This window comes from Hylobates moloch, unplaced genomic scaffold, assembly GCF_009828535.3.
Source record: "Hylobates moloch isolate HMO894 unplaced genomic scaffold, HMol_V3 SCAFFOLD_4, whole genome shotgun sequence".
NCBI classification, from domain to species: domain Eukaryota; kingdom Metazoa; phylum Chordata; class Mammalia; order Primates; family Hylobatidae; genus Hylobates; species Hylobates moloch.
The window spans coordinates 84149198-84174592 of NW_026652279.1; the positions used below are offsets into that span (position 1 = coordinate 84149198).

Consider the following 25395-nt stretch of genomic DNA (forward strand, 5'->3'; position numbering starts at 1 on the left):
ACCCAGCTCCTACTCAAGACAGAGTCACTGTGGTTCAAACACCTTGGGCAGAGGGTCTGCATGTCCAGGTGGTATTTGGGTTGCTTCCTTTCCCAATGGATTTCATTTCCCTGTCTCAAAATAATCCTTTTGTTCTGCCTCTGAACACGTGTAAGGCTTCTCATCTTAAAAAAAGCAAAACCTAAAAAATATTTTAACATAGGATACAATGTCACACTGTTAGTCATTAAACTTGATGTTGCAGAATACTTAATATCCTGAGAAAATATTCACAATATATTATTAACTGAAAACAAGTTTTAAAACATCCTGTAGAGTATGATCCCAATTTTCTTCTTAAAAATGCACATGGCTCAGCATGGTGGCTCACACCTATAATCCCGGCACTTTGGGAGGTCAAGGTGGGTGGATTGCATGAGCCTAGGAAGTTCATGACCGGGTGGGCAACATGGTGAGACCCTGTCTCTACAAAAAATACGAAAAAGTTAGCTGAGTATGGCAGCATGCATCTGTAGCCCCAACTAGTCAGGAGGCTGTCTCGAAAACACATAAAAAAGACTGAAAGATATATAGTAGATGTTAGCTTTGATTATTTCTGGGCTGTGGATTTATGGCTGATTTTTCTTTTCTGTCTGTATTTTCTAAATTTTCTATAGTGGGTTTTCTTGATCCTGTGAGGATGGGGTGGGCGTGGTGTGTAAGGGTGTTCTGGAAGGCAGCAGCAGTGGTAAGGGAGACACGTCACAGTGCAGCCCAGGCAGAGTGGCCGCGTGTTTGAGTGACAGTATGGGACATGCCGTGTAGTAGAGTTGGACCCAAACAAGTTTGTTCATCGTGTTGTCCTGAGAAACTTGGTCATCAGGGACAGTCTTGGAGGACCAGCCTTGCTATCAGCCCAGAGGTGACTTTGTGTGAGTTAGGAAAAGGTGCCTCTTCCTCAAGAGAAATTACTGCCATCTGCTGGGAAAGGATTGTAATAATTACACAGAGCTCTGAAGGCTGGGAGGCGAACCCTGGTTTGCAGTGGTTGTGTAATGCATAACGGTAGGCACAATCCTGTGGAGGACCTGCCTCCATCCTCTGAACTAGGCCCTGGTGTGGATCTGGAAATCTGCATTTTTATATTATTAGTATTTTTTTTACCACCCATTAAAACTTTTTTATTGTGGGAAATTTCAAATAGGAAAACAGAGAGGGGAATATAACAAGTCTTCATCTTACTATCTCCAGCTTCAATAAAGATTCAAATTCTGTGCCATCCTTTTTCATCTATCGCTCTACAGTATTTTTGCTAGAATATTTTAGAGCAAATCTCAGGCTTCATATCCTTTTTCCCGTCTATTGGAGTTTATATAAGGAATAATACCATTATTACACTCAGAAATATATATATTTTCTTAAAGCTTCTAAAATAGCTGTGCAGAAGAAAAGGCAACAAAGGCAAGGGGAAGATTAATTACAAACTCGAGAGGAGGTGTTGCGCTTGTGCTGGGACATTTAGGTTTTGTCCTAAGAGGAGTGGAGAGGCTTCGGCATCTTCTGTGCAGGACACTCTGCCTTTTATGGTGATCTTTTTGCCTCCCTCCTAGTAAGGAGGGTATCCCTGCACCTTCCTTCTACTTTGGGACACCAACTTCTTCCTCCGTTAGTAGGTTCCAGAGACTGGCACAGTCTCACCAGCCTGCCCAACCTGCCCTCTTTCCAGTCATTTCCTGTCACTCAAGACAACAGAAGAGGATTAAAAGAGGACACACTTTTGTAGTTCGACCCAGCAAACCCAAATTAAACCCCAGGTTCTTCTGGTCCTCATTAACCACAACACAGGACTTCACACTGCCTGATCCCATAAAAAGTAGGTGGCAATCACACACAAATGGAAAGTTCAGATAAAGGAAGACACAGCCCAAGCAGATGCAGAGCCCAAGATGTGGGTGGAACTTGCTTGAGGGCCGCATTGCCAGCGTTCTCTTTATGGTCTCAGGCAGTACTTCCTTTGGGGCATTTATTCCTTATTGCTAGGAGTTAGAACAGGCCACAGGATTGTAACACTAGCTTTTCCTTCCACTTCTAATGCTACTTAATTACAATAATGAACATATTAATGGCATATTTGATTGCAACAATAATAGGCGTGATGTCTCTTTTAAGCATTTCATACAGAACTGTCAGAATGTAGGCTGCAGTAAAATCTGGACATGTTCATGCTTTTCCTGTACCGTTTTAAAGGAATATCACTGGCTAGGCGTGGTGGCTCATGCCTGTAATCTCAGCACGTTGGGAGGCCGAGGCAGGTGGATCACCTGAGGTCAGGAGTTCGAGACCAGCCTGCCCAACATGGCGAAACCCCATCTCTACTAAAAATACAAAAAATTAGCCAGGTGTGGTGGCAGGCGCCTGTAATCCCAGCTACTCGGGAGGCTGAGGCAGGAGAATCGCTTGTACCCAGAGGCAGAGGTTGCAGTGAGCCGAGATTGCGCCACTGCACTCCAGCCTGGGCGACAAGAGGGTAACTCCATCTCAAAAAAAAAAAAAAAAAAAAAAAAGTGCAGGTCACCCGGCCTCACCCTGGACCTGCTGAAGTAGTGTTCTGTTTTAATAAGCCCTGCAAGTGGTCTTAGTGCAAGCTAAGGTTTAAGAACCACTGCTCTACTCTGTGGTGATCTTGAATCTGACACTAGCGTTTAAAGCTACTATTCTGGCCTACCAAATGGATGCAAATAACATTGTTGGCCTACTTGACTCCTCCTCAGATGCTGGTGTCTCTAGCCAGAATCTGGCCTCCCTCACCCTGAGGCTGGGTTCCACCCTTTCCTGGTGTTTCTGGGCAGGCCCTGCATGCTGGTCCCATTGGCTCTGCTCTTCTCTCTCTGGATGCTAGACGACTGCCTACCTGCCCAGGCTCTTCTCTGCGCTGGTAGCTTTGCCAAAGTGGACTGTGGTTGCAGATGACCTGAACAGGATTGAAAACCAACCCCTAAAGATAGATAACAGACTCAGATAACAAAAAAATCATATTTATCTTATGTAATAGGTTTTGAGAGGATTATATATTTGAAGGTCATTCCATTCACATACCGACTTAATCCTTAGCAGCTCCACTCTGGCTCCTTCACCTGCTTTCCCTCTTGAAAAAACCTCTGCCCACCCCCACAAGGCAGGCCTTTCCCCTTTGGAGCCCACAGGGGTTGTTGTAGGAGGCGGTGTTTGCATTTTGCCCTGGCCTGGGGTTCTCTTTATGATCGTGAGGGTCCAGCCAAGTAACTCTCCCAGCCAGTTAGGACCATCCTTCTGCCCCCTGGCACCACCACCTAGGCCCTGGGGCCCAAGGCCATTCAGAAGAGTGAATAACAGTGATGAGATAGAGGAGGGAGAGGAAGGCTGAGGGAAGCGGAGGAGGGGAGCCAGTCTCTGGCTGAGGAAGAGGAGAGGCAGTGACAGGACAGTCGTGGCCTGGATATCCAGGGCTGTGCTTTAGCTGTGTGACCCTGGCTCAGTTTCTTCAGAGTGATGTGGTTGGGATACATACTACTCAAAATTGTTCTTTTCTAAAATTTTATTAAGGGAAAAGGAAACAATAAATATGGTGAGATGTAATCACATGTAATACAGAACTGCCTCAAGTGCTACTTAGGACCTAACAAAGAAACTCCCAGCAGCTACGTCAGTAATGTTTGCTAGATTCAGAGTCATGCACATGGGGCCCTGAGCAGCCCTGGAAGCTGTGAGTTCTGTTCTTTAAAAGTTTCACAATTTCATTTTGAGGAGACCCCAAATATATAAGTATATTCTGGATTGTTTCTACAAACACCTTTTAACTGCATAGTGATCATATGTATAATCACATTGACTTCTAGTGCTGGAGACTTTTTTCCCCCATCAAAAGTGGGAGTAAAATTGTTCTGATATTTAATATTCACTAGACTAGAATTTCTTCATTTTTTTCTAACATCAGTCCCTTGCTGTACATTTATATTAAATCTCAAACCCAGACATTTAGAGGGAAAAGATCAACTGAAATTTAATTTGGAATGGAAATCAGCATGAGCAGCAACATTCTCAGGATGCTTTTCTTTTTTTTTCTTTCTGGACTCTCACTCAGTCGCCCAGTCTGGAGTGCAGTAGTGGCGTGATCTCGGCTCACTGCAGCCTCCGCCTCCCAAGTAGCTGGGATTACAAGCGTGTGTCACCACGTTCAGCTAATTTTTGTATTTTTTAGTAGAGACAGGGTTTCACCATATTGGCCAGGCTAGACTTGAGCTCCTGATCTCAAGGGATTCACCTACCTTGACCTCCTAAAGCGCTGGGATTGCAGGCGTGAGCACCCAACCTCAAGATGCACTTTTGAACTTTAATTCCAAGAATATTAGATAAAGTGATACAGGCTATATTTTGCATATGAGTTTTTATATTACTGTATCTGAAAATGTGGTAGAAATTTCACTGTTCACAAATAAAAATAGACATTATTTATATGCTTTATATTAGTGGATGACAAGCTTAAATGAAATAGGTCTCTGAGGTATTTGTTAAGAGAAACAGATTTATAAGTGTTGGTAAATTTTTTAAGTGTCTTTTATTGTTTCCCCTGAGGTGGGTTTAATATGTGCACTTAAGTAACATTTTCATGATATTAACTGTGTCCAGTTTTAAATTTTAAAATTTGTGGGCTGGGTGTGGTGGCTCATGCCTGTAATCCCAGCACTTTGGGAGGCTGAGGCGGGTGGATTACTTGAGGTCGGGAGTTTGAGACCAGCCTGGCCAACATGGTGAAACCCCGTCTCTACTAAAAAACAAAAATTAGCCAGCTGTGGTGGTGGGCACCTGTAATCCCAGCTACTCGGGAGGCTGAGACAGGAGAATCACCTGAGCCTGGGAGGCGGAGATTGCAGTGAGCCGAAATCGTGCCACTGCACTCCAGCCTAGGCGACAGAGTGAGACTCTGTCTCAAAAAAAATAAAAAATAAAATTTGTGTATGTACATGAAGGATTATTTGATTTTTTGCGTGATATATTCACTTCATTTCTAATATCATAAAACCTTATTTTTGGAACAAATAAACAGGAGTGATGGGAGGAATAGTATATGAGACCTTACTGACTGGTTCTTGGGAGTGATTGTTAACATGGGTTGCAATCCACTTTTATTTTTTTATTTTTATTTATTTATTTTTTTGAGATGACATCTCGCTCTGTCACCCAGGCTGGAGTTTAGTGGTGCTACCTTAGCTCACTGCAACCTCTGCCTCCCAGGTTCAAGCAATTCTCCTGCCTCAGCCTCCTGAGTAGCTGGGATTACAGGTGCCCACCACTATGCCTGGTTAACTTTTGTATTTTTAGTAGAGAAGGGGTTTCACCATGTTGGCCAGGCTAGTCTTGAACTCCTGACCTCAAATGATCTGCCCACCTTGGTCTTCCAAAGTGCTGGGATTACAGGCGTGAGCCACCGCCCCCAGCCGCGATCCACTTTTAAATGGATTTGTGGAAAAAGCACAGATTATAATTAAACTAGGTGGCATTTAAGTCACACATCTCATTCATCTGATCAGTGATCTGACAATGAACCTGACAGGGGAGAGTCACATCTCCTAGGGTTTCAGGAATCAGTGGGAGAGGCATGCTATGAAAGGGCATGTGAAGGAAGGCTGTGTTTTTGTGTCTGCAGGTGTGCACTTGTACTACGTCGGGGGAGAGGTGTATGCCGAGTGCGTGAGTGACAGCAGCATCTTTGTGCAGAGCCGGAACTGCAACTATCAACACGGCTTCCACCCAGCTACCGTCTGCAAGATCCCCAGCGGCTGCAGCCTCAAGGTCTTCAACAACCAGCTCTTCGCTCAGCTCCTGGCCCAGTCAGTTCACCACGGCTTTGAAGTCGTGTATGAACTGACCAAGATGTGCACTATCCGGATGAGTTTTGTTAAGGTAAGGAGTGCTTGCTATCACATTATAAAATGTTCAGCGAAAAACAAAACAAAAAAGCACCCTGACTGCTGTGGCAGTTCTGTGGTCAATTCAGATAGACAAAACCAATTTTTTTTTTTTTTGAGTTGGAGTTTCACTCTCACACAGGCTGGAGTGCAGTGGCATGATCTTGGTTCACTGCAACCTCTGCCTCCTGGATTCCAGCAATTTTCCTACTCAGCCTCCCGAGTAGCTAGGACTATAAGGCACGCACCACCACACTTGGCTGATTTCTGTATTTTTAGTAGAGACAGGGCTTCACCATATTGGCCAGAGTGGTCTTGAACTCCTGACCTTGTGATCCGCCCACCTTGGCCTCACAAAGTGCTGGAATTACAGGCGTGAGCCACCACGCCCGGCCCAGAACCAATTTTTTTGAGTTCTGTTGTTTTTAGGAGGAGTTCCTCTTTGAGTATAAACTGTCTTGTTTAGCAATTATATGAAAACTCTTACACATTGCTTTTGAGGAAAAACAAGGTGGCTATCTGATTGTTTTTAATGCAGATGATAAAGTAACAACAGTAATTTTACAGGACTAATGCAACAGAGATTTTTCCATCCTTCGAATTGCCAAGCACTATTATCAGTCAGTGAATGTTGGTGAATTTATCTGAATTCAGTAAGATACTCTCCTTACTCTTAGAAAGCATACAGGCACATGGAGGAGATAATGTTTATGAATAAGCTACAAAAATAGGCAGGATTGGTTCTAATACAAGATAATAAATTAAGTAGTGTTATAAAGGTATAAACAGTTTGGAATAGAAACATGAGGCGAGTGTGATTAATTCTGAGAGTAGTATATGTTCTGTTGATGATATTTGTTGAATTTCTCATATTGAATCTTATTAAGGTTGCTATGAAGGCTGGACAACCAAGGAAGTTTCTTAGTGGGAAGGAAAAACAACTGGGTTTGTATATGGAAGCGAAAGCCTTCAGTTTCATCACCTGCTATTTTATCTGTTGCAAAGTACTCGCAAATCAGTCTAATATTTCAAAATCTGGGCTTAGCAAAGTATCGGGGTATGTGTGACAGTTTTCATACTGCCATGATTCCATCCAAGGAATCAGCATGGCTTGTTCCAGGCATTTTTTTCAAAGTAAATTTTATTAGCACTTTAAAATTACCGTGACAAATAATTTTTCTATACTCAAATTATGTTTTTATTGTTTATCATTTTAGTAATTATTTTAAAAGTAAGAACAATATAGTTTCCAATTTTAAAAAAACAGCTGCTTGAAATTATTTCTCTTTCATGGTGACAAAGCAGTTTCATTCAAATTTAGTGTTTTAAAAGCATATATTATAAAGTTATATTAACAAATAACTTTGAAATCTTTTCAAATGTTCTGTTGCTTTAGAAACGGCAGAGGCCATCATTTGAATCATACAGTTTTTTTTTTTCCAGTCTGTGTTTTTAAAATTAGGATGAAATGCCAATATCTCATAGGTAATTATTTCACTCTAATTAAATATAAGCTTATATAGAAATCTGATTTTCCTAATAACTAGATACATTGCTCAGATAGGCAGCATTTACATTCATAAAGCTACACAATTGACACAGAAGACAAACTGTTCCTAATACTGCAGGAACATTTAAAATAAATACATAGTAAATATAACTATAGATCATTTTTTTAACATTTGAGATGAGCAGCTGTAGCTACCACTGGGCTAATGGATCAGATCTCTTTAAGGTTTCTTTCAGCTCTGATTTTTACTGATTCTAGGACTCATTCAGTCAGTCAACAAATGTTTATTGAGCACCTGCCATGTGCAGGCCAGGCACGTGGGACATACCAATGTTTACTCACGGATCTCTGCCCTCAGGGAACCAGTATTCTAGGAAGGAGAGACGGATAATAAACAACAGCCAAAACACAGAAGAAGGATGGAAAGAGAAAGTCCGGGGGCAGGGTGAAGGGAATTGGAGCATGGGGGCAGTGGAGTCATCTGCACATCAGGGTGGGCCTCACTGAAAAGGTGACAGGTCAGCAGAGATTGGAAGGAGACATGGAGCTAGGCCCAGGGACCCCTGGAGGAAGAGCAGAAGCAGAGGGAAGAGCAAGGCAACAGGATGCACCTGGGAACTCTGAAGAGCAGACAGGCCAGTGTGGCTGGGGCCTAATGAGCAGGGGGAGTGAGATGAGAGCAGCCGCAGGGAACCACAGCAAGGCCTCCTGAGCCACTGCTAGGAGTTTAGCGGTCACTCTAAGGAGGTGGCGAGCTTTTGCAGGGGTCAGAGCAGAGCATTTTCATGGTCTAACTTCCATTCTTAAAGGATTGCCCTGCCTGCTGTGTGGAGGATAGATATTATACAGGCAAAGTTGCAAGTAGGGAAACCAGTTAGGAGGCTGTTGTAATATTCAGGTGAGAGTCGCCCTCACCTGGAGGGATCCAGTACAGCTGTGAGAAGTGGAAGGATTCTGAATTATGAAGGCGGATCAGGCGTGGGAGAAAAAGAGGAAGATGAAGTTAGTTGCCTTCAATCAATATGGAGAAGACGCAGGTGTATTGAGATGGCTGTCGCATTCAAGTGGAGTTGCTGAGTAGCCAGTTCGATGTAAGAGTCTGGATTCGGGGAGAGAGGTTTGGGCTTGAAATACAAATTTGGGAGTTGTCTGCAAAGGGACCGTATTTAACTCTTTAAGTCTGGATGAGAACACCAAAGGTTTGAGTTTAAACTGAGAAGGGCCGGGCGTGGTGGCTTATGCCTGTAATCCCAGCACTTTGGGAGGCTAAGGTGGGTGGATCGCTTGAGGTCAGGAGTTCAAGACTAGTCTGGCCAACATGGCAAAAGGCAAAACTCCATCTCTACTAAACATACAAAAATTAGCCAGGCGTGGTGGCACGTGCCTGTAATCTCAGCACTTGGGAGGCGGAGGCAGGAGAATTGCTTGAACCTCGGAGGCAGAGGTTGCAGTGAGCTGAGATGGCACCATTGCACTCCAGCCTGGGTGACAGAGCCAGACTCCATCTCAAAAAAATTAAAATAAATAAGAAAGGGGTCTCTAGGACTGAGCCCTGGGACACTTCAACATTTAAAGATGGGACAGAAGGGACAGAATCAGCAAAGAAAACAGAAAGACCAACCACTGAGGTAGTAATAAGACCAAGAAGTGTGGTGCTTTGGAAGCCAAGAAAAGACAGTGCATTGATGAGAGGATGTGATGAACTAAATCAAATGCTGACCACGTAACACAAAGGCTGAGAGCTGATCATTCATTTTAACAATATGAAGGCCTTTTTTGATCTTGACAAGAAAAGTTTTGTTGGCGGCTGGGGTGAAATGATGATCAGAATGGATTTAAGAGAGAATGGAAGGAGACAAATTGAGACGGCTAGTATGGATGACTCTTCTGAGGGTTTTTGCCAGAAAGGGGATAAAAACATAGGGCAGTAGCTGTTGGGGGTGAAGAAGTATTTTGAATATGGAAGATATTTCAGTGTGTTTATATGTTGACGGGAATGATATGGTAGACGCAAAATATTGCAGGAGAGAAGGGGAAGATTTGCTGGAATCATGTCTCTGGGAAGGCAGGTCTGAGAGTGCATAAATGGGTGGACCAGCTTATTTGGAAACACAAATAATCTGTGGTAAGAGGTTGAAAGGCCGAGTATGTGGATGCAGGTTCTGTGGAAACTCTTATTTCTCATGTATTCATTTTTCTCATTAAAATACAAAATAAATCTATCAGTTGCAGGTATGGACAGGGAAAAAGGGGTTGGAGGTTTTAGTGGAGAGGAGCAATCACCTAGGAGGGGGACATGAGAGAAGGGACTGGGGGGGGTTGTGACTGCCGGGGACATCACAGGTCCACTTGAGGTTCTCAGTCATGAAAGTAAAATGTGATCAGGCAGCATGGTTGTGTTGAAATCCAAGTTTAAAAAAACTCTGCAGAGAATCACTGCTCCCAGTCACAGACTGATATACTTGGCTGTGATCTCCCTTCATTTTTAAATATCCTTTCATTGATACATAACATATAGAGAAAAATATGCAAATTTTTTTTTCTAATTTTTACTGTTTCTCCTTTGAATGGTAATAAAAGGGAAATTGCCAGGTGAACTAGAGAGAGAGAGACAGAGAGAGAACACACAAGCTTTGATTATGAGCCCTGAAAAACCAAGAGCGCCTTCCAGTTCTGTCTTTACTGCTTTCGGGTCCAGTCACTGGTCTGCAGTAACCATTTTGTGCAAGAAGCTGTCCTGGGTATGAAGGGGTGAACAAAAGGTCAAGTTTCTTCCTTTGTGGAAGGGAAAATGATTTTTCAGTGCTTCCCATGTGACTGGAGTGCCAGAACCTCTCTAGATCCGAGTATTCAGTTGTGAACCCTGAGGGAATGCACTGATTTGGATTCATCTGAAGGCATCTGGTTGGTGTGAGAGTTGACCTGTGTTTACAGGAAGGTAGAGGCCATGTTGTCTCCCTCTCAGGTCTCAGGAGCTACGCTGGGGTGTGGGCCCTGCGCCCCCCTGAGCTCTGCCTGGGGCTCTGGAGGCCGAGTCTAAGTGTGGCACCATCACTCAGCTCCTTTCTTGTTTTTCAGGGTTGGGGCGCCGAGTATCATCGCCAGGATGTCACCAGCACCCCCTGCTGGATTGAGATTCATCTTCATGGGCCACTGCAGTGGCTGGACAAAGTTCTGACTCAGATGGGCTCTCCACATAACCCCATTTCTTCAGTGTCTTAACGGTCATGTCTTAAGCTGCATTTCCATAGGATAGAGGCTATTGCAGGGAGTGGCTTGTATCATTTCAGATTTGCAACTGAAGTTTCTAAAAACATGTGTAAATACATAGAATGTATACTGTTCTTATTTTTTTTAATCACCATTTGTTTTGTGCTTTCTAGTTAACCTGATGCCAGTACAGTGCAATTGGAAAAGTAGGCCCTTGGTGCCTGTGCTATAAGCAGCAGATTTTGTGGGAGGAAACAGTTGAGAGGCAATATTGTCAACAGTATTTGAAGGGTGTTAGCAGAATAAAAGGCAGCTTTAGTCAGCCGTGTCATTATAAAGCATGTTGTGTGGCCTCACAGAAACAATGAAACTGTTTATATAGCAAAAGTCAGGTATCAGCAGCACTAGAGCAAATATCACTCAGATGAAACAAAGCAGTGAAACCCCTACAGTTTAAATGATGTCACTTTTAGTGCTATTGGCAAGAAAAAAAAAACAAACTTGTACAATCAATTAATGAGATAGGCCATAGAAACTTTATTTCTAAGGTTGACATACCTATAGCTGGGCTCCTGTGCTCATATTCAGTGGTACATTTTAAACAAACTGTGATCGGAAAAGAAAAAAACTGTGAAGCCAAAAGTCATGTTCCCTCAGTCTACCACTGTAAAAACAGAGTCTAATATGGGAAAATAAATATGAAAATAGCATGAAATTACAAGATAAGACCAGAACTTGGTCCAAGAGTCACCCAGGGAGACTCCTGCTTTCCACAGAGGAGACCAGGTTCCTGTTGTCCTGGGTGTTCGTGTCAGGCAGTCCTGCAAACTTTGAGTCTGCACAGCATGCCAGAATAGCTTGTGTTTCAGTCCTGTGTCAAGAAGCAGGTGAAACCAAAGGCTGGAGAAAAGCGTCACACATCGACTTACACTTTCTCATTTCCCACGTTCCAGTCTCCTGGGAAGGGCACTCTTTTGCCACGTTTTCCTGCCTCTTGGCAAATATTAACTCTTTGCAGATTACTAAAGCAACAGTAAAGACTTTGAGAAAATCTAGATACATTATTGGATCAATGAGTTATTTAACCTGGTGTCTCTAGTGATTATCTAAAGTCTCATACCTGGAAATAAATTCCCAAGGAAAGTGATAATAATTTCATAATCATCTGTAATTTCTGGGGAACAGTGGTACTGAATAATAAGACATCTTTTAAAAATATACACAATATTAAAAACCTGTTCTTATTTTACTTTAGATGAGGGAGGAAAATCCCCCAAATTTCTAGGTACTTTCATGTATATACTTGCCATGCACTAAACACTGCATTGCTTGGAAAAATATTTCACACTCTCTTTAAAAATGTACAATTTAAGATGGCAGTTAACGCATGTAACAGACAGCACTTCAGTAATCCAAGAAGTTTCTTCATTTATACATTTTATCTCAACTCTTTCTAGCATTAGTGCACATGGTAGTTTTTCTAATTAAATTGTATTCAAGGTAGAAATGATCATGTGAGAAAGATATATGATTGAGCTACTACTGTCACCTCTTATAATGACTAGTGTTATCTAATAGAAACTTTCATATATACACAAAAGAATTATTACATTTTACATTGAAAAATGTAATATATGGCCCATGTAGTGTATAGAAAAATCTGTAGTTTCTTGGTTCATCAACTATGTATTGTGCACCTACCTATAGGTGTCAGGTACAGTGTTAGGTACTGTAGAATCAAATGTAAATAAGAGACAGTCCCAGCCCTCATGGAGCTGAGAATCTAATAGTGAATGTGTACAGACGTCTTCATGTTTCAGAACTTTTAAAACAAAACAATGCAATCTATGTTTTGCTTGAAAGAATGTAATTGATTTCTTATCTCTGTTTTGAAGTTTTTATTTCCTTACTCTTCTGCAAAGTCAGGTAATGGATTCCTTGTATAAATGCTACTTTTCTTCCATGTCTCCAAGTTGTTTGTTTTCCTCCCCTTTCTTCCCTATTTTCCAGTAATTCTCCATCTCCGCTTTTCTTGGAAAAGGCATTAATATGGTGAATCTCATATGGGAACCATTCCATGGGAGAACTTCAACACAGTTTTTGCTCCAGAGATCAAACATAGCTTTCGTGATCTCTCTACCAGCTATCTAACTTATCCTCTGGTAATCTTTTTTTTTTTTTTGAGACGGAGTCTCGCTCTGTCACCAGGCCAGAGTGCAGTGGCATGATCTTGGCTCACTGCAACCTCTGCCTCCCAGGTTCGAGTGATTCTCCTGCCTCAGCCTCCCAAGTAGCTGGGACTACAGGCTACCATGCCCAGCTAATTTTTATATTTTTAGTAGAGACGGGGTTTCACCATGGTAGCCAGAATGGTCTCTATCTCTTAACCTCGTGATCCACCCGCCTCAGCCTCCCAAAGTGCTGGGATTACAGGCGTGAGCCACCGCGCCCGGCCTCCTCTGGTAATCTTACAGCTTTACAGAATCAATCTAAACTGGTGGCTCATAAATGACATTAAAAACAAAAAAAATCTGGATGCAGTGGCTCATTCCTGTAGTCCCAGCACTTTGGGAGGCCAAGGCGGGAGGATCACCTGAGCCCAGGAGTTTAGGGCTGTAGTGAACTATGATCATACAACTTCATTCTAGCCTGGGTGACAAAGTGACACCCTGTCTCTAAACAAAAATCAAGAAACAAAAAACTTGTATTTCCCTGCAGCTTTGGGAAGCCAGAACCCAATATTGCAGTGAATCTGAATTTTCTGTGACAAATAAATTATTAAATTGGCACATATGATCATCACCAGTCATGTCTCATCAAAAGCCTTTATTAAGATGCTTGTAAATTTTGAAGAATTTAGAATTAATGAGAAGTTAACCCTTTAGTCATTGTAACACAATCATATTTTAATCAGCGTTTTCTTTTGCTACCAAGAGTTTCAAAAAAATAAATGCAGTATTTGATTTCAGGCTTCTAAATGTGCTCATTTAGCATTCATTCCTTGATGTAGACAATAAAAAAAAACTGAATAGCATTCTTTCCAGGATAACTAATAAAGCAGACATGCTAAGCCTATAAATATATCAGCACTGCAGCACACGTTTAAGGTTGCCACAGACAAGGATCACACAACAGAGAACACTGTAGTAACGTTTTGGTCTGCTCACAAGACCCAGAACATTGATCAGTTTTTGTTGTTGGTTTATTATTTTTCTGTTAAAAAATTGTGAAAGGTTTGTTTTAGCTAGATGATATTTTAATAGCTGCAAGTGCTTTGGAACTATAAAGATATCACTACTTAACACATATACCTTATGTTTTGTTTTGTTTTGTTTTGTTTTACACTCAGTATAAATCAGGAAAAGTTAGCCAACCACCTAGCATTTAGAATCCTCATTTTTATTGTCTTCTAAGGATTTGGATGTTCCCATAACAGCAAAAAAACAGCAACAAAAACATTTCATAAATATTACTTGATAGACTGTAAGCACCTGCTTAACTTTGAATGTGTCCCAAATATTTAGCGTATATATATATATATATACATATATATATTCAACAAAGCAAAATATAACATGCATTTCACATTTTGTCTTTCCCTGTTACGATTTTAATAGCAGAACTGTGTGACAAGTTTAGGTGATCCTAGCATATATTAAATTCAAATTAACGTAAAACAGATTAACAACAACAAAGAAACTTTCTATTTGAGTGAAGTCATGCTTTCTATTATAATAACTTGGCTTCGGTTATCCATCAAATGCACACTTATACTGTTATCTGATTGTTTATAATAAAGAATAGTGTACCCATATGTCTTTTGGCTCATTTTTCCTGTAAACCTCATAGAAGATTCACTGTATGTGGGTCTGCAGCTCCTTAAGTCAATTAATTTTAAACCATTCTGTTTTGAAAATGGGATGTTAAATTCCACATGCTATAGAGAAATTAGGTAATGGTTTTGAATTAAACACCTTAGAATAACCGTCATGAAGTACAGATCTTGAAGATACTTCACAGTAACTTTAGAAAGGATATATGTAGAACCTTTTTCTGGATAGTAGCAAATACGTGATATTGCAGTATATAGGAAAGAATGAGCACTTTTATTATTGTAAACATCTGTACATTGCTACAGATTGCCTATTAGAAAGGTGCTAAAAGGCAACTGCTGAGGGAGAACTAAGATGAAATCCAAAGAAATATGAACACATCTAAAAATGTAAATTCTCAATTCCTTTCATTCATCTAAATTTCCTTCTAATCTTAAAAAGGAAGGGGAAACTCTATACCTATAAAGCAGCTTTCTTATTTACTTGATCAGAGTTGTCAATTTTTTTAACGATATGGAGCTCTATATTCAAAAAAAAGTGTTTTGTGGAACTCCAAAATATAAACACATGAAAGATGTGCCAGTTTAGATCCTGGTGGGGACCATGAAGCCTCCAGTTTACACTGTAAGTTTCTGGAGAGCAGTGATTGTGTCTTGTTTGTCTCTGCATCTCCCACGGTTCCTGACCCTGTGCTTGCATCTAATATTTGGTATTGGCATTTCAAACACGGATACACATTCTTTAAACATACCATGGTATAGACATAAAATACTGTCTTTAAACATTAGCCCGTCTTAGAGAAGAAGTATTTTCCTCATCCTAGACGCCTTACATTTACTTATCACATAGTTCTTACGCATCAGCAGGCACTGTAGATACAATGACAAAAGTTCCTACTTTTAAGGAGCTTACCATTTTGTGGAGAAAGATGAACAAGTAAGCCAATAATAAGCAGTGTGCTGTCAGCTGTGACAAGCTGCTGGGACCACCGAGTGACATCTACATTAGGCCCTGGGAGAGTACCAGGGAAGGCTTCTGGGCCGATCCAAGTTGCCACCCTTGATGTCAGTTCTCTTAGTAAATCATCCTGGGCATTCCTAAAGCAGGTTAGTGCCTGCTGTCTGTGTTCCCATAATACTTTGTGCCCACTGATGGTCAGTATCAGTTCCTGCACCACACTGCTTACTTATCCATCTCTCTGCCAGGCTGGGATGTCTTTAAGGACAGGGATCCTATTTATTCATTTTCAGCATTTCCCAGCTACTGTTTGTTTAGAAAGGCTTTTGGGGATCACGTTGTAAAGGCAGAAATGGTAGTTGTTTTTAACTCTTCCTTTAAAAATATCAAAGTATTTAGCTTCTCCTTTCAAAATAAAAGGCATTGCAAGCCTCCAACTGCATATCACGTAACCATGCACAGCAGATAGGGATCAGAAAAGCATGCTTGTGATTCAGTTTGGAAATAGTTATCCAGCTGCATAGCAGTAGCAAGGAAAAGTAGCTTTAGCAATTAAACAGTAAAATTGCTTTTATTCTGAGCATTTATTTTCACAATGTGAATTTGAGTATGACAAGCATAAAGAATTTTGATGTTATAACACCAAGTTAACAGACACTAATTCTGAAAGTTTACCTCTGCATGATCACTGATGGTTCCATTATTTGCATGCATCTGATAAAAATGTTAGGTATGGCCTCAGAATGAATCTAAATGCCAATGTTAAATTGAGTAAATATAAGGAAAATTATATTCAGTTTGGTTTTTAAGCCAAACAATTCACACCTGCAATGTGTTATTTGGAGAGAACGCTTGCAAGTGGCAGGCCAACTTCTCTCTAGTCTCATCATTTAGGAAGGAAAAGCCTAAAAATTATCAAAATAGGCCAGGAGCGGTGGTTCACACCTGTAATCCCAGCACTTCGGGAGGCCGAGGTGGGTGGATCACCTGAGGTCAGGAGTTCAAGACCAGCCTGGCCAACATGGTGAAACCCCGTCTCTACTAAAAATACAAAAATTAGCTGGGCATGGTTGAGGGCGCCTGTAATCCCAGCTACTCAGGAGGCTGAGGCAGGAGAATCGTTTGAACCCAGGAGACGGAGGTTGTGGTGAACCAAGATCGTGCCATTGCACTCCAGCCTGGGTGACAGAGCGAGACTCTGTCTCAAAAAAATTAAAAATTAAAAATAAATAAAAATTATCAAAATAATCCACTGATATTTAAGCATAATTTCAAATATTCCAAACATCATGCTGTAAAAGTGTTTTGTCTTTTTTGATGCCATAACAGTATATACTTCCTTATACATTCAGTCTTCAAGCTAAATATAATACCATTTTATAGTTCATTTGTTAACACACTTGCTTTTCTTGACCCAATTATTTTAAAACAAATTAAATATAGCCCATCAGTAAATGAATGTGGAAAGTGAAATTTGTCTTAATAAATATTGAAGGGTATACTGAAATGATTATAGTACAATGTTGAAAACATGTTGATATGCAATAAAATATTTTAAACTTAAAATCATTTCTTTCATACACCATAAAAAAAGTTAAATTGATGATTTTTTTCTAAGGGAGTTTGTGAGATTATAGATTACTATGAAAGGCATTTGCAAACAAAAGTTGGCAAAGTTCCTATTTGTTTCTCCTGGTTTGGCATAAAAAGGAAATACAAAGCTCAGTGCTGAAGGACAAGAGAGGGCTCTTCAACTTGCTGAAGGAGTGGAAAAGAACTAAAAGGAGTGGAAAGAACTTTTGTGAAACAGTGATCCATTGGCATTATACCATGTAAATCATGATAGCTTGACATAAAGGAGAGAGGCAGAAATAGGCAGGAGCTTGGAGGTAAAGGGTTTTGCATACTAAACTGAGAATTTGGACCACAGGTTCTTAAATCTACAATGACAATTTAAAGCATTGCTACTAGTTACTTTAAAAAGCAACAGTCTATGATAGACCCTCCTTGGGTCCCCCCGAATCATGATCCCCCTATCCTTGCTCCAGACATGCTACAGATTGCTTTGGAAAATTGTGTTGGAAGACATCTCAGAATTTGGGAGTTTAAGGCTCCAAATCGTCCCACTGCTTATAAGCTTTATCTCTAAGAGTTTGGTTGAGGTTTAGAAAGCTTTGGGTAAGCAGCAGAGGGCACTCAATGTACAATAAATATCGCATATTCTAACTTGAGGGAAATGGTTTTTTGATTCAGAGTATGCAATTGGCTGGGTGCGGTGGCTCATGCCTGTAATCCCAGCACTTTGCGAGGCCGAGGCGGGTGGATTACCTGAGGTCAGGAGTTCGAGACTAGTCTGGCCAAAATGGCAAAACCCTGTCTCTACTAAAAATACAAAAGTTAGCTGGGTGTGGTGGTGTGTGCCGGTAGTCCCAGCTACTCGGGAGGCTGAGGCACGAGAAGAGCTTGAACTCGGGAGGTGGAGGTTGCAGTGAGCCAAGATTGTGCCACTGCACTCTAGCCTGGGCAACAGAGTGAGACTCTGTCTCAAAACAAACAAGAAAACAAAGAGTATGCAATCATTTTTCTTACAAGTATTATAGCATACAATCTAGTTGGTCACTATTGTTTATACTAGCTAAATTTATCTTTTAAATAGGCAAGATACTAAGCAGTGCTTGCCTTAGAAACGTAATGAGATTCACCCCCTACCACTGGAAGACTTTTATTAATTTCCTGTTGCTGCTGTAAAAAAGTGCCACAAATTTTGTGGCTTAAACCAGCATAAATTTATTTTACAGTTCTTACCCTTACAGTTCTTGAGGCCAGAAGTTTGAAATCTGTCTCACTGGGATAATGACAATGTGGTGGCATGGCTAGTTCCTTCCGGAAGCTCTAGGGGGAATCGTTCTCTTGCTTTTCTTTTTTCTTTTCTTTTCTTTTTTTTTTTTTTTTAGCTTCTGGAGGCTGCCTGCATTCCTTCGGCTGGCTATGCTTTTCTTGAATCTCTCTAACCTGTTGCTTCCATCATCACATCTCCTATTCTTCTGTAAGCAAGCATTCCTCTTGTAAGGACACCTGTGATTACATTTAGAGCCCATCCAGATAATTCAGGTTGATCTCTCCATCTCAGAATCCTCAACTTAAGCACCTCTGCAAAGTTCCTTTTGCCACATAAGACAACATCAACGAGTCCTGGGAATTAGTACAAGGATATCTTGGGGGGCCATTATCCAGCCTATCACAAGACTCTACTACTGATACTAGAGGGAGGCAGGGAAGTGCTGCGTAGAGAAGGGTGGGGTCCCCAGGTGAGGGCTCCACGCTCGGGCCTGTGCCCACAGACCTAAGTGAGAACAGGGATTCCTGTTTTCTCACCCAAATGTTGCATTTCCCAACACCACTCTGGCCTGCCATGCCCCCATCCCATGGCCCTATAAACCTGAGACCTTAGCAGGTACAGACACAAGTGGCTGGACATGGAGAGAAGCAGAGAAAGAGTGGCAGAGAGTGACCAAGAGCGGGAGTGGCAGGGCGACATGGCAGAGAAGGGAAGAGGCGTCTGAACATCTACCGAGAACAGCAGGACTCCAGGGGAAGATCACGTTCCCACTCCATCCCCCACTTCCGGTTCCGCATCCATCTCGCTGAGAGCCTCCACCACTCAACAAAACCTTGCAGTCATCCTTCAAGCCCACGTGACATCCGATTCTTCTTGTACACTGGGCAAGAACTTGGGATACAGAAAGCTGTCACACTGGCCACTGCCCTTGCAATAAGGCAGAGGGTCTATCGAGCTGATTAACATAATCCTTCTGCAGACGGCAAAGCTGAAAGAGCACACTGTAAGACACGCCCACTAGGGATTCCGGAGTCACAGACAGCCATCCCTAGATGCTGCCGTGAGGTCAGAGCCCAGAAGCATTCCCCATGGCCTCTGCACCTGCCTGTCTGCATGCTCCTCCTAGGGGTTTGAGCAACAGGGAGACCAAAAGAGTGAGCCATACCCCTGTCGCATGCCCTGCAAAGGGGATAAGGGAACTCTCGTTTCACTAGTTATCTTGCGCTCTAATCAGAACCATTATCAATGGAAGTTAATGGTTAAAAACCATTATCTATTGTTAATGTTATTAGGTTGTATCCATTTCCTTTAACATAGGGTCCTTCTTACAGCTGTCAGCTGTCCAATAAACCAAGAATTTGACTGACTTACTGTGTAACTATGGTAGGTTTTACTTCAGTGACCTCTAACAAGCCACACACATCCCAGTGTTGATGGCCACCCACATGACTTTGGGTTAGCTATGTGACCTAATTTGGCCAATGGCATGTTAGCAAGCATTATGCAAGCAGAGGTTTGAATGAGTACTTGCACAATGGGGCATGTCTTCTTGGAACAGTACTCTTGGGAGCAAGCCCCCATGCTAGACTACTGAATGAAGAGATGTCTGTGGGTCACGTGCAGTGGCTCATGCCTATAATCCTAGCACTTTGGGAGGCCAAGGCAGGTGGATCACCTGAGGTCAGGAGTTTGAGACCAGTCTGGTCAACATGGTGAAACCCAGTCTCTTAAAAATACAGAAAAAAAAAAAAAAAAAAGTTTGCCAGGTGTGGTGGCACATGCCTCTAATCTTAGCTACTCAGGAGGCTGAGGTAAGGAGAATTTCTTGAACCCAGGAGGCAGAGTTTGCAGTGAGCCAAGATCGCACTATTGTACTCCAGCCTGGGCGACAAGAGCAAAACTCCGTCTCAAAAAAAAAAAAAAAAGAGATGACTATGCACAGAGGCTCTGGAGAAGGGGCCAGCAGAATCTCTAAAGGCCCAGATAGTAAATATTTTTGGCTTTGTGGGCCATGTGGTCTCTGATTGTCACAACCACTCAGCGCTGCCACTGTAGTGCAAAAGCAGCTGTAAATAATACATAAGTGAATAAGCATGGTCGTGGTTATGTTCCAATAAAACTTTGTGGACACTGAAATTTGAATTTCATATAATTTTCACATATCACAAAATATTTTTGTTTTGAATTCTTTTTCAACTATTAAAAAACGTAAAAGCGATTTAATTACTGAAAATGTAAAAATTACTGCTCATGGCAGTACAAAAACTGAGCATGGGTTGGAGTTGCACAGGGGCCTTTGGTTTGAAGCCTCCAGCTCTGGAGGATGGGAGGTCATCTCGACTGTCCAGTCGACTGTCCACACTCCCATCTGAATGCGGCCTCATGAGATACCCCAAGCAAGACTACCAGAAGAAACTCTCAGCTAAGCTCAGCCAACCCACAACATTGTGAGGAAAAAGAAAAAAAAAAAAATAGGTTGTTATTTGAGCCACTGTGCTTTGGGGCTTTTCAGTTATGTAACACACGGAAACAGTAGCCAAACCTGTAGTTATGCCTATCATTCAGGTGTTTGGAATGTTGATAAAACTTTGCCTGCTGTTCATCAAGAGGTCTCAGGTAATCAGCTTATCACAAAATACAGGCAGTACCTGCAGTTTATTATATGGTTGCTACTCTGGTTCTGATCAATATCTTCTTCAGCTTGCTATGCCTGTATGTCAACTATTTAAGAGATTTCTGTTCAAAATTCTTACTTCCTTTTCCAAGATCATGTGAGAAGCCTCGCCATTTTGGTTGCTAGAAATAAACCCATCAATTCCTGCCTCCTATTGACAGAGGCAGGAGAGAGCCAAATGCCTAGGCAGACAAGGAAGGGTCCCCAGAGAACCTCTGACCCATCCAGGTCACTGTGCACAGGGGGCTTGCCTAAACATGCCACGGTGAAAAATTCTGTCCCTTAACATGTGCACAATATGGGAAATAAATCAATAAGGAATGGCTCAGACTAAGGGCTCATATGCACACTGAGGGAATGGGGTGGAGCCACCAGGAATTCATGCCTTATGCAGGGGAGGAGCCTGGTCTCTTCAGCTTGTTTGTGGTGACCTGGTATTCAATTTGTGAGGTGGGAGCCTACTGGTGGGACCCCCCCCCCTTTTTTGGTGAGAATTTTCTTTTCACTTAATAAATTCTGCCCTCCTCACCCTTCAATGTGCCCTTGTGCCTAACTTTTCCTGGCTGTGAGACAACAACCCAGATTTAGCTGAATTAAGGAGCAAAAAATCCTGCATCACTATTATTAACACTAGGGATGAGTTATTACATTTCCCAGCAAGGGCACAGTGTAGGCAGCCAGGCAGCACTGGCCTCTGAGGACACTGCCGATCCTGCCACTGCTGCACTTGGCATAGTCACCACAGTGGTCCCAGCATCTGACCTTCAGCACATAGCCAGAGAGACACTCAGGGACTGGAGATCTGCTGCTCAGAAAACACTCAGCACTCATCCTTCCTCTCCAAACTGGGCACCTGAGATTTGCTCTGAATGTCTCAGTTCTAAGTTGTTCTTGCCCTTCAGAATGGGCAGTGCCTGGCCTGGGCAGGGGCTAGAGTGACTTTCAATTGCTAACAAAGCAGGACATATTGAGGAAAGTGAGATACGGGGTGGACTTTATAACTCATTAAAGGTAGCAAATGTCTGAGACTAACTTCAAAAGGCAATTGATTCTTTGTTGTTGGCATTAAAGAGGTGAAGAAGAAATAGAGACACAGTAACATATCATTTGGGCATGTTACCCAGAGAAGGGCACCCAGATAAGAGAGCAATGCTTGTTTTTTCTTGGACAAGCATTTCCCTGGCCAAAAGCGTTCACCTAACTACCCCAAGAGGCAGGGTGTACACGTCATGATGGATAGTTTAAAAAGAAAAGGTCAGCTCTGCAAGTATAAGAGGAACTCAAAAATAAGAGTCTCAGCACACCCTGCTATGAAGCAAACTTGAGTTTCCATACTGGCAGACAATTTTAGGTTTTCTTAGAAAAATTATTGATCTCTCTAACACTCAGTTTGCCTCATTTGTTTTGTTTTGTTTATGGAGACAGGGTCTTGCTGTGTCACCCAGGCTGGAGTGCAGTGGCAGGATCAGGGCTCACTGCAGCCTCAACCTCCTGGGTTCAAGCAGTCCTCCCACCTCAGCCTCCTGAAAAGCTGGGGTCACAGGTGTGCACCACCATGCCCAGATAATTTTTGTATTTTTGTAGAGACAGGGTTTCACCATGTTACCCAGGCTGGTCTCAAACTCCTGGGCTCAAGTGATCTGTCTGCCTTGGCCTCCTAAAGTGCTGGGATTACAGGTATGAGCCACCACACTGGCTGGTTTCCTTCATTTTCTGAAAAGGATTGCTGTCACAATTACCCTCACTATGCCCCCCACAAGTTTCTGCAGATGCTTCTAATCAGCATGATGGTGAAGTGCAGGTATGCATGTATAGTTTAATGATATAACCATATTACCATAATAAACACTAACAATTTTAACGCTAATATTTAATGTTAATTAATATATTACTATTAACATATCCTGCTGCTTATTAGATTTTCAAAGGCAACCGGTATAAAATCTTATTAGTGCTGACTGTGGTCTCCAATTTAAGAAGAGTAAATCATTCGAGGTGCAATTACAGGAGGAACACAAACAGAAAATCCCACTAGTCGTAACTTATCTTCTGGTTGTCTTCCTCAGCTTTCCGTTTTGTTTTCATGCTGCACCTACTCTTGGAACCTCTAAAGCCCAAGCTACAAATAGCTCATAAAAATCAGCATCTGTGCTTATGGAATACATCTTAAGACAGGCTACATCCTTTTCTGCTACGAGGGTAAAGCTCTGAAGAGGAAAGATTTATTTTGCTGCAGTAGATGATTTTTTAGAAAGTTCATCTCCAATGCTTTAGAATAATCCAAACAACTATTTGGAGGATGGAGTACTATATATGTTAGGGGTAATGGGGGAATTACCCCTTTACCTTTTGATTAAAAGTTGAGATCAACTCACCTAATTATTAAACATGCCAAGTATTTTCATTAAAATGTTTTAAAAACAACTGTTAACTTCAAACTCAATAAAAGCAGTCTTTAAATCAGATTTTTTTTTCTATAGTGAGGCAAGTCTGCTAGATAAACAATAGTTCTGCCCGTATTCAAAGAAACTGCTATCTGAACACAGGTCCTAATCCGTGTACCTTCAACAGTATCTGTGGTCATGAGTATAATATTCATTTTTCTAGCTAAGAAGTTAGAAACTAAAGACAGAAACTGAGGGTGTAATAATGATTTTTAAAAATACTAAAATTTCCATTTCAATGAGTTACACAAAAGCAATTAGAACTATTTGACAATATTCATATTAATTATATTTTCTAATTCTAGAAAACTAAGTGGGACATTATAAATCAGTAATCATTTGAAATATTCCAACTGGAGACTTTTTGTTTTTTGTTTTGAGACTGAGTCTCGTTCTGTCGCCCAGGCTGGAGTGCTGTGGGGCGATCTCGGCTCACTGCAAGCTCCGCCTCCCGGGTTCACGCCCTTCTCCTCCCTCAGCCTCCGGAGTAGCTGGGACTACAGGTGCCCACCACCACGCCTGGCTAATTTTTTGTATTTTTAGTAGAGACGGGGTTTCACCGTGTTAGTCAGGATGGTCTCGATCTCCTGACTTCGTGATCTGCCTGCCTCAGCCTCCCAAAGTGCTGGGATTACAGGCGTGAGCCACTGCACCCAGCTAAGACTTTTTAAACCAAGACTAGAAATCCAGAAGCCATAAAAGAAATGTCAGACATACTGAAATACACATCAAGTAAAAGCTCCTATGGCAAACGATACCATAAAAAAGTAAATGAACACATTTTAGATTTGGAAAAAAAAGGATAAAAGTGACAAAGGGTTAAATTCCATGATATTAATGAGACTTTTACACCCTGAGCTAGAAAAAGGGAATCTAACAGAAAATAAGCAAAAGATATGACTAAGCAATTCACAGAACAGCAAATCGAAATAAGCAGCAAGCATATAAAAAGATACTTTAGGCTGGGCACAGTGGCTCACACCTGTAGTACCAGCATTTTGGGAGGCTGAGTTGGGCAAATTGCTTGAGCCCAGGAGTTTGGGACCAGCCTGGGCAACATGGCAAAAACTCATTTCTACAAAAAATACAAAAATTATCCAGGAGTGGTGGTACGCACCTGTGGTCCCAGGTACTCAGGGGGCCAAGGTAGGAGAATCGCTTGAGCCCAGGAGGTTGAGGTTGCAGCAAGCTGCGACTGCACTACTCTGCGCTAGCCTGGGCAACAGAGTAAGATCCCATCAAAAAAAAAAAAAAAAAAAAAAAAAAAAAGAAAAGAAAAGATGCTTTAATTTACCGGTATTCCAGGAAATGCTAATAAATGTAACAATATTGGCAAAGATGTGAGGGAAATTAATTCTTTTTCATTTGCTGGTAAATAAGTGTTACAGATTTCCTGGGGAAAGGAATATAACAACATCTATTTAAAGGAAACATATAGCCCTCTACTCAGCAATCCCACTTCTGGAAGTCAATCCCAAGGCCATAAAACCACCAATATATACCGGTACATAAGGACACATTACAAGGATGTCTGCTGCAGCACTGTTCATAGCGGCAGAAAACAAGACACCAAGTGAATGCCTATCAACAATGGAATAGTTGAATAAATGATGGTGCATTCATATTATGAGATACTCTGCAGCCATCTAAAGGAATGACTTAGAGTTATACAAGTGACTCAGAGGGACTTCTACACAGTACTGCATAAAAAAAGCAATATACTGACAAGCGTGTATAATATGCCCACACTTTTATGTAAAAATGACAATTCTAAATGTATACATGTGTTCATACATAATTATACAAACATGAAAAATCAGACTACATACTGGGTAGTTGACAAAGGTTACCTGGAAGTTGGGCGGTGCATGGAAGACAGAGGGTAAGAAAATTTTAAAAAGGAACAGAAGGGGGTAAAAAGTTAAACAAAAACCTCTCGGTATATACAATATGATTATTAATGTATTTATATAAAATTGTATGTGTATGCACACAGAAAGTTTC

General features: G+C 41.6%; 1 protein-coding gene across 3 annotated transcripts in view; it reads left to right on the forward strand.

Annotated features, from left to right (window-relative positions):
- The window catches only part of SMAD9 (SMAD family member 9), an 80494-nt gene extending 64191 nt beyond the window's left edge, over positions 1-16303 (forward strand). For all 3 annotated transcript variants that reach the window (XM_032150460.2, XM_032150461.2, XM_058437664.1), the window contains 2 exons: positions 5663-5919; positions 10513-16303. In XM_032150460.2, coding sequence (XP_032006351.1) covers positions 5663-5919; positions 10513-10656 — 401 coding nt within the window. In that variant the 3' untranslated portion in view covers positions 10657-16303. The remainder of the gene's footprint in view (positions 1-5662; positions 5920-10512) is intronic.
- The last annotated feature ends 9092 nt before the right edge of the window (positions 16304-25395 follow it).